Source organism: Schistocerca cancellata, chromosome 4 (assembly GCF_023864275.1).
Source record: "Schistocerca cancellata isolate TAMUIC-IGC-003103 chromosome 4, iqSchCanc2.1, whole genome shotgun sequence".
Taxonomy (NCBI): Eukaryota; Metazoa; Arthropoda; class Insecta; order Orthoptera; family Acrididae; genus Schistocerca; species Schistocerca cancellata.
In genome coordinates, this window is record NC_064629.1 from 191,873,507 (window position 1) to 191,883,819 (window position 10,313).

The following is a 10,313-nucleotide window of genomic DNA, read 5'->3' on the forward strand; positions in this document are numbered from 1 at the left end:
TGCATACATCTGAATCACCTCCATACTTCTTCCATTTGACATTTTTCTGATCTTTATTATCCTGCCACTTATTCTATATTCTTTTACATTATCCCTAACAACAATTCCCACTCACTCTTGTCCTCCTCCTCCATCCAAACCACAATACAATTTGTAACCTTCCCTCAGTTCTGTACTGCCATCCAGTTTTTATCTTGTCTCTCCCATGCCCCAGATATGTAGCTTTCTCTTTTCCATCATATCCACTATCTCCTCTACCTTTTCTGTCAGCATTCCAATGTTCCGAGTTCTAATATGTAGTCTGTTCGTCTTGCTGGGTCATTGTCTTTTATATTCATCCTTTCCGAGACTAGTTCCTGTGCTGAAAGCTGGTTATTAATCCACTGTCGGTTACCTAGGTCTGTCCCAGCTACACCAGAGCCCGGTTAGCTGCCACTTTTTGCAGTTCCTAAGAAACCAAGTTGGAAAAAACACTCTTGCACCACAATTCACAGATTGAGTCATTCCTATCAGTTGACATGTATATAAAATGCACACTTCACATTCCTTTACTGCATCCAATTAATAATATACTGACCACCATAAGCCTTTTGGCTTAGTCTCTCAAAAATGGCGTAACTGATGTACTCTCATATTCAGAAAAAAACACACACACACACACACACACACACACACACACACACACACACACACACACAATTTCACATTTTTCTGATCTTCATTATCCTGCCACTTATTCTCTATACCTCTTCTTTCAGATTATCCCATTATCATACACAACATCACACATCATTTACACATACACATCAAATACTGATGAGTTACAAGATATAAATCATTTTCATTTCCTTACATGTCTGGTGTAACACTCTAAAGTAGAATAATCCTAAATCAACATATTGCTGTGTTCAGTGTTGACACAGAGACAGGTGTTTTCTTAAATTCACTGTGCACCCTTCACACAAAATGTGTACCAGCCTTTCTCCTTCTCTGCACATTTTTTAGCTCATCTCCTGTATATCCTTATTAAGGATACATGCTGTTAACAGTTGTTCCGCATTATATTACACAATGGACCTCTTTTTCTAACACCTGGTAAATAGTTTTCTTAAACTATATGTCAGAATTTTCACATTTTCAACTAGTTTCAGAGACTTGAGACAAACCTACACTCTTTTTTTTAAAAAAAAAAAACAGTAAAATTCCCCTTGATAGTAGATATTACACTGTGGTCCATTTTCTTTTGATGGTGTGTTCTTTGAGAAGACTATTTTTTACAATTTCCTTTAGTGCACTGGTGCAGCAGTTCATCAGTGGCTAGACGTTCCAATGAGAGATTGCTGTGCATGATATTATACAGCACAATCAGGGTTCAACACTAGAGACATACAACCAACGCAAATGGTGTCATTGCTTAGTTACCCTTAAGGTAACTACAGGTTACAGAGACATGCCCCTTCATATAGTCACTTACAGGTCAAAAGACACGTCCACAATGTGTTCTTTGTCTCTGTCCCACATCACATGCTCCGGGCATTGCCTACCATAGTAAGTGGCAATGCTGGGGTAAGCTCTGCATTGGGACACCGTTTCTGCTTCTGACTGTCCCTAGACCAATGCATATGCTCAGAAAACTATACCCTTCACTTCTTAACATAATATGCATCATATTTGCTTAATGCCACCCACAATGAATACTACAGTGGTTAAATAGCTTTACCATACCTAAACTAGAGAATCAATGCTAAATGTTCAACATCCCACGAAATGCATGCTACAGCCAGATGATGAAAGATGCTTTTGGCTGCAGTGTCACTTGGCACATTGCTCCTTGCCACCGTACATTGCATAACCATCCATCTTTTTCGTTCACATTGCTATAGTACTTCTAACAATAAAGTATGTCAAGGACAGTGACCAATTTGCAGACCAGAAACTCTTGTCCATGAAGGCTGTATTAGTTGAGCACAATATTAATGCACCTCGAACTCAGGGCGCTTTGGTCAGCTTATTGTGAGCCAGCACTTAATCAAGGTTGATAGTATATGCAGAACTGACTTTGAAGCATTGACAGCATGATGTGTTTCCCTTAGTAGCCACTGACTGTACTATTTTTCTGTGTCATCACTGTGTGTTTCCAATATTGGCCAAGAGCAATTATATTGTGGTCGAGTAGTATCTATCAAATACTGACCAAGATGTCCCACAAATAAAACTGGTCTTCGGTGTTTTGACGTGGCATATTTATAACAATTCTTTTTATATAAAGTGCACAAAAATTGCACATCACTTTAACTTTATGTCTTTTAGGAACTTGAAAGAGGAAGATAAAATGTCGCTGTAAGCTGCCTCCACATCTTTACTGAAGAAGTAAAACATGACTACTAAAAAGAAAAAGAATTCACAAAATGCGACACACCTTACCTTTACTGCTCTACTATCATGTTTCTTCAGCTACTCAAAGTGATCAGTCTGTCAACAATGCACTGAAAGATAATTTTCCTAAACTGTCAGGTTGGTTCAAATTTTTAGTATCCCATTCATATGTTTTCACAGATAATACACAACATTAGACATGCACTAAATCCTCCCATTTCATCACAAATCTACATGTGCCCATTTCTTCATTCAAGGTTTCTATAGTATCATGTGTAAAGAGCATGTTGGGTTTTGCAAAAAATGGTTTATAAGGCCGTAAGATTACGGTTTGATGTTTCATCAATATGGAGATCACTATGCAGCTCCCCCACCCCTTTTACTCATGAATGGGTTTGGTGTAAATTATGGTGATTGATTGTAATAATTATTTTCCAGATTCTATTTATGACCTCACAGGTACTGCACTGGGTCTACCATCTCATTCAGTTTAAATGATTTCAGTTTTTTTAACACCTCTAATAATGCTATTTATGTAAGTCATTTTTGCACTGACAAGGCAATTTAGTGGGACAACACACATGTATTTGCCTTTGTAATATCAGAATCTAGCATTTGGACTTCCAGTTTCCTACTGACAATTTCTTGTCTTTTACTTCACCATTTTAACCCACTTTCATAATATGAGAGTTCTTTTCCTGGCAGTTGTCCAGATTTGTAGATATACGTTGTAGTAGATGTATTAAAAACAATGTAGTTGATATATTGCCTTCTTTTTGTAAACACGTCATACTATATGGACCAGTGCTCAATGACATTAATACTCAACTGACATTTTCTTTGAGGGAGCCCGCAGTGATGAATAGCTTTTTAAAATAAATTTCTGCCATTTAATTGAAAATTACTATTCACTTATTTTATACAATCATGATTTTGACTTTATGACCATTCCCAGGTGCAAGTTGATAGGTAACAAAATGTTCAAACTGAAAAATTACAGGTCATCACTGATATGTCATTTAGGCAGATACTTGTTTCATTTTTGGGACAAAGCAGTTCAACAATAATAAAGAAGTCAAAAAACACACTTTGACTGCTATTACGAGTGAAGAATGAGTGAACTTTTTGAATATGCACATTTTAAAATGATGTGTAATCCATTATCAGTTGTCTTCATTTTTCTCGAAATAATTTACATAGCCTTTGACTTTTAGAAACATGTACCTGTTCATTTAGGTTGTTTCTGTACTAGTTTCGAATTCACCACAACACTTTTCGCCATCTATGTACATGCAACTAAAGATGAAAATATCCAGCAATTTTACATTTAACATTTGAAAACAAGAGTCAAGTGGAAGTGAGAATCAAACTGTAGCTTCATGGATATTCAACCAAATATTAAGATGCAGTGTAGAATTTGTTTTGCATTTCAGCTGACAACAGTCGAATCTACAGAAATTCTGTTGCAATCTGTCAGGGGTATAGAATCATTATGTGAAAATGGGCTTATGGGACGTTACTTTGGTAGCAGCTTATTGGGTGAAAGCTATGACATAGAGCAATGTTAAACCTAGTCAGAAAATATGCCCAATTCATTGCAGAAAAAAAAGGAACCATGAGTCAGATTCATTCCTATCAGAAGATTAAGCAGAGAAAGTACATTCATCAGAATTCATCAACACAAGCCTAGCTGCTGCTGGGATGTGTCCTCTGAATTTCCAAAGGCTCTTAGAGTGGGGTGTCTGCAGTTGTGCAAAATGAAAGAAAAGTGAAACTCAAGAAGCAATTCCACATAACACTACTGTGCTGGGAGCTTTGACCCAAAACATTTTCAAACACCCAGCATAAGTAAGACATGCCCTGAATGCTTAGATCATAGGATGCTGATTAAAGAACTGAAAGAAAAGTTGCAATTGTCAAAACCATCAGCAAATTGCATTTACTGACAAAAAGTCATTTTTTCCATATGATACAAGCTGCCAAAACACGATCCTAATTTGTCACACGATTTATGAGCAAACCATAACAAATCTGCTGTACATAGGCACACGTTCAGCAACTAGGCGGTTATACCTAAAGAGTTGTGCAGAATCAGCAAGCTTTGGCATGAAAGTCCCTTCTCACCAAGAGCAACAGTAAAGCAAAATTCGTAATTTATACATATCTGTCTCGATACAGAAAAACTGGCCTTCACAAAATCATAGCTGGTGCCCCACCATACTAATCTTTATGTAATTCGGTATGGTGTGATTTAGGACCCATACATACATCCTAAAAAAATTTCATCAAAATTGGAGAGGGTGGAATGGGGACTTCACTTAAATTTAGGCCGCTTGACACTGAATGACCAATTTACTAGTAACTTAACAGTGAGGACAACAAATACAAAATTTTTCCTATGTTACTTATAAAACTTTTAATATTATGGGTAAAAGATATGTATTGGACCCTGCCTTTCATTTTTCACAATGGCACAGACGTTAACATTGAGTTTTGCTACCAGTCAATTTGTTACCACAACCATATTTTCTGCTTGCACATTCACTGGCTTTGCCAACTCGCAACCAAATTGTCACCTTCCAACCTAACCTACACCTTTATCTAGCAAATGTAAAATAAGTGTACAAAATCCCAAATGCAGATCCAGGTCGAGTGGACCCACCCTACAGAGGGGATTTAAATTTGTCTTCCTATACCTTTTCAACTCAGACAGCCCAGAAAACAATTTTGCTTCTATTCACAACAAACCAAAATAACTTCTAAGATAAACCACCACAACTATCTGATCACACCAGCTGCACTTCTACAAATATTTACTTCTCCCAAACAATTCCTTCTTTCACATGTTCTAATCTGCCTGTATTTAATGCCTGGAATTGGAGGTTTTGATCTTAACAAGTACTCATAACAGTTTTACGGTGTAGCACTTAAGAGTGTTTTCAAAAAATGAAAATGGCTTCAACAACACAACTCTGGCCATTTTCACTATTCGGCACCTATGTTGGCAGTCAAATGACTACCGGCCTATGAACAACCATGTAATTTATCTACAGTCTCTTAACTCGACAGGAAAACGGTAGAATGGCAGTATTATCACCATAGCCATATGAGAATGTAATTCTTCAAATTGGATGTGAGCAACCATCAGTCTTTTTTGCTATAGGTGCAAAACTTACACAGCATTTTGTCACAAATACATCTAACTTACACAATAAATAAAGACAAAATTAGTTTCCATCACTTATCTGCCCACTCCTGACAAATGACTATCTCACACAGTACACAGAAGTGCAGAAATAAATACAATATTTTCTTTTGACCATCTTTACTTTCCATACAAAGTAAATAACTTTTAGATAAAAACAAGTACACTAGCCTACATGTCTTCCAAATTTCTCCACTTACAAACAAATTCTTCCCTTAATAAAAATAGGCTCACTGTGCTCATTGTAGCTATTGACCAGGATAACATCAATTCACACATAGAACAAAAAATTTGTCTTCATTTATCACAGCTACCTCATAAGAGAGGACCTAAAATATCCCATATACAGCAACTCACACGCACAACCCTCACGACACATACATAGAGCTATTACATTCCCAAGGAACTTCATGTTTTGTCACAAGAAACTTAATGGCTATCTTATTCATATGTTTAAAGCAAGTACATATTTGTTTTTTTTTTTTAAATCTTCGCTAACCTTTTATGTACTTCCTCATCTGTAACACTTTCTTCTGAAGTCTATAAACCTCACACTAGTTTATATTCTCACATAAGACTAGATGAAAAATGTGTGTGGGGCTCACAGAATGCTTCATCCACATTTGCTGAACTTGACATAACAGTTACTCCATTCACACCTGCCAGCACTTTAGCCATAGGTTTTCAAATGCAGCAACACTTGCTTTAGCAAGTAACGAGTGTTGAACACTCCTTGTCACCGAAGAATGTCTCAGTCACTGGTTTCTCTGATTCTATGTACTCCAGCATCTACAACACTTTTTTCTTAATTTTGTAAACCTCACTCTAATCTTTAGATGCAAATAGATTTATGGCTCACAGAATGCTTCATACACATTTGCTCCAAAAATCTTCAGGCCCTCATCACTCATGAGAAAATGCATGAAGCTGTTAGACACATCTGAGGAACTTGGGGCTAGAGTTACACTGTTGATACTTGCGAGTGCATTAGCCATAGGTTTAAAAAACCCAACCCTTGGTTTAGTGGGAAATAATTGTTTAAAACCTCTGTTACCGAAAGACGTCTGAGTCACTGGTTCAAAGCTTTCTCTGATTCTTTCAATACTATATTGAAATCCTTCCCACACTAGATTTGATGAAAGTGTATGCACATCACTACTTGATATGATATCAATTGTATCGTTTAACATTTCTTGGAAAACCTCTGCCTCCTGAGTTGTCTTTAAGGATGAACCCAGGTGACATAATACTGGATCACTGCGCTCAATCTCAATAGCTGACTGGATAGTCCACAGCCATCGCCGTATCTGTTCAACGTCAACTTTTTTATCCAAATTTACTGGGCCGACTACATCCTTCACTTTCTGCACTATCAAGTTACCAAGTTCTTCCATTCCATTGTTTAAGAAATTTCGGCACAATGACAAATACTCTTCTTGCAGGCTCCCGGACAAAGGAAACTCAAGTTTGTTCGTTGCACTTCGGTACAAATATCCCCCAATCACATTTATTTGCACGCGTAAAATAATATTTAATATTACGGCGCCATATACAATAAGACATACTCGAGCAAAGACTAAAATTTTAAGTTCTTCCCACAACTCAATTTTATTGGCTGGGGAAGTTTTAAGCTTGTTGACAATTCCTTGACTGTCCAGAATGCGATCGACAGAATCATGAAATGATGAAATTAAGGAACTGATTGTCTCAGTACAGGTGCGCTCAGTATTTTCAAAGTGCTGCCGCTTTTTTGACTGTTCTATTAACTCTCTTGCTTTGGCCTCCTGCAAATTAAGAATACTACGTACACAATAACGGGTTGCTAATACTGCACTGCCAATTACGGCACCTCCAATCAGAAATTTTCGTTTGTGGCGCCACAAGAAGGACAGCACAGATGACATAATTGCAGTTTCCCAGAAGTGGTAATAATTATTCCATGTAATTTACTCTTTGCAGGCGTAGAAAACAGTGAACATTTTCGGTACGACTTCGTCCCGGAAGCAGGCCGTGTCGAAACACCTGAAACAACACGAGCTATCAAAATACACGTAGACGTGGATAAATATCGCACGTACACAATGCTACACATTGATTTCATCCGTTCTATAAACTAGATGCACAAACAAGAATTACCACGAAGAATGTCACTTCTGAACAACGTTTCTATTAACACAACACACATGCAACACACCACCTCCGCATATATGACTTCACACTTTACTAAATTCAAACAACAACCTGATCAGACAGTTTCACTCACGCAGATACACCACTCTGTTTCGGGAAGGATAGCACCAATCCAAAGAGAAAGAGATTCACAGAGGGTGCCATGCGTTAAGCTGGGTTTACACTAGCAAGTCGCTTGCAGAAGTTATTGCTAGCCGCTTGCAGCTGTGTTTACACAGCAGCGCAAGATTCTTCCGCAAGTTCGTTGGCAGGAAACTTGCAACAACAACTTGCTGATACTGTTTACATACGCTTTCAGTACCACTACGAGTGTCAGCCGAAATGTAAAATGACAAGTAGGCGGATGAGATATGCTGCAGCTCTTGTAATCGTAATGCAAAACGTGAAAAAGAAAAAGAAGTATTTGGGTTAGAGAGTAGATAATGAGAAGATCGCAAGATGATGCCTGTAATAACCTTTTGCAAGAACTTAGTATCGAGAGCATGGATACTCTTGAAAACTTTTGCAGAATGTCCTCAAATGATCCAGAGTATTTGTTGATGTTAATAGCGCCCGTCATATCAAAACGAGACACTAACTTCGGTACTGCTATTTCAGCAAAGGAACGTTTGCTAGTCACTCTGATTTATAGCTACCGGTGAGCTACGAATAAAATAGGCATTTCATTTATTTATGTGAAACATACAACCAAAAAAGTTTGAATTTTGAAATATTTTCTTTGTAGGAGATTCATACAAGTCCCTAATGTACTTGTTTCATATTCTTGTCAGCACTATTACTCTGATCGTACCCAATGTATGTAGAGCCTTTTTTAACGTCTTGAAAAGGGAAAATTATTTGAAGGTATGTGAAAAACACAACAATGAAATTAAATTTTTATTGAAATAAACTGCATTTTACAGAATGATATGCTTATAACAATGTTTTTTTAATGCCCATAAAATGGAAAGTGACAAGCTAAGTAAATAGAACATGTAATAATTACACATCGTCTTTTTCTAGACTCCTAAAACAACAAGCTAGTGGATGCAGGTGGCAAAGGGGTTGTGTCTTCAAGTTATGCTACTTTCTATGTACTTATTTTATAGATGTGTCGAATATTGACGAGATTTCATTTAATGCGCTCATCTTCTTCGCTCTATCCTTAAATTCCGTATTTCGGGGTAGCTCTCCACGGCTTCAATAAAATGTTCTGTATCCTGCTTCATCCACTCCCGTTTCTCCTCCATTTCTGAAATTTGTTTGCATATAATACGTAAGATGGTTGCATAAAATTAAGTCACCACATTAAGTAAAATGTTAAATATGAGTGTTATGCAGACGACATACTTAATTAGCGCTCCCTGAGGTACCACGCCATACTATGAAGGGGCTTGGATACGTTCATTGAATCTTCAGTATATTGAAGCGACCCCACACTGCCATTAGCACTCTAGACTTTATTTAATTTATGAAAAAATGAATGAGCTGTTGCAGTTTAAACTTCATGTTTAGCAAAAACTCAAATTTTACAGTTAATTATCACAATTTTTACCACAGTTTGTAATAGATTTGAAAAATTCTAGAGTTTCATACACCTGTATGTATGGTTTGTAGCCTGTGCGAAATTAATCGAAGAATGTCTCTTACTTGTGAATAAAAGTGTACCTATAGCAACAAATGCAGCCAATAGTAAGTGAAAAAAATGATAAAAATTTCACAAGTAAAATATATTGCTATGTTTTTTAACTTCCACTGCTGTGAGTGTGAATCATGAGTCCTTCCTGGTCATGCTGACAAAGTTCTATGAATTTATTTGTTCAAGTATAGACAGTGGAAATTAAAATGTCCTATGGTGCCTGTTCTGCTCCAACAAGTCAGCCCATTTGACGTCGGATCCCCCCCCGCCCCCAAAGGTTTTTGTTAGTGAAGAGAATTTCTCGTTCATTGTATCAAGAAAAAGGTATCTCACGATTAGTTATTACATTATTGTTAGTTAAATGTAAGTTATAAATCGTATTGTGATACATATTGTCTTATTAGTTCCACCTGATCATATTTGTAGTAATATATTTTTGCAAATATAATTATTTTATTTCATTCTTTTCGTAGATGAACACGAGTTCTTCGCATAGAGGTTGTTTGAACTCTGCTGATGTGTTCTGCTATATTTGTGGAGAACACATTCTGCAAGAACGAAAGAACATCACTGATTTTGTGAAACAGGCCTATATTGCGTATTTTGGGATTCAGCTGGGAGAACAAGATAAGCACTGGGCTCCTCAAAGTTTGAAAAAGCTGTGTCGAGTCTTTACGACTGTGGACTAATAGCAAGCAAAGATGTTTGAACTTATGGAGTGACAATGGTGTGGCAAGAGCCAAAAAGCCACCATAATGTTTGTTATTTTTCCACTGTCTTCTAAAAACTCTTCTCAACTCTTGGTATCTAGACTAAATGAGAAGAATTGTCTACAACCAGGAACTAAAATCACACCTTACTGGACAAGAGAAGATCTACTTCCATTCTTCAGTCAAGATATGCACTTTTTTACTGCAGTGACAA

At 37.0% G+C, this 10,313-nt stretch overlaps 1 protein-coding gene across 1 annotated transcript; it reads right to left on the reverse strand.

The window, feature by feature from the left end:
• Positions 1–5,684: 5,684 nt before the first annotated feature.
• LOC126184739 (peroxisomal biogenesis factor 3) lies at positions 5,685–7,850 on the reverse strand. Its single transcript, XM_049927278.1, has 2 exons — positions 7,718–7,850; positions 5,685–7,603 (listed from the first exon to the last, which is right to left on the reverse strand). The coding sequence occupies exon 2, from the start codon at positions 7,483–7,485 to the stop codon at positions 6,430–6,432; it is 1,056 nt and encodes a 351-aa protein (XP_049783235.1). The 5' UTR covers positions 7,486–7,603; positions 7,718–7,850; the 3' UTR covers positions 5,685–6,429.
• Positions 7,851–10,313: the final 2,463 nt, after the last annotated feature.

Excerpts from the sequence above, each read along its gene's own strand:
- LOC126184739 (XM_049927278.1), bottom strand. The coding sequence starts at position 7,485 with ATGTCATCTGTGCTGTCCTTCTTGTGGCGCCACAAACGAAAATTTCTG.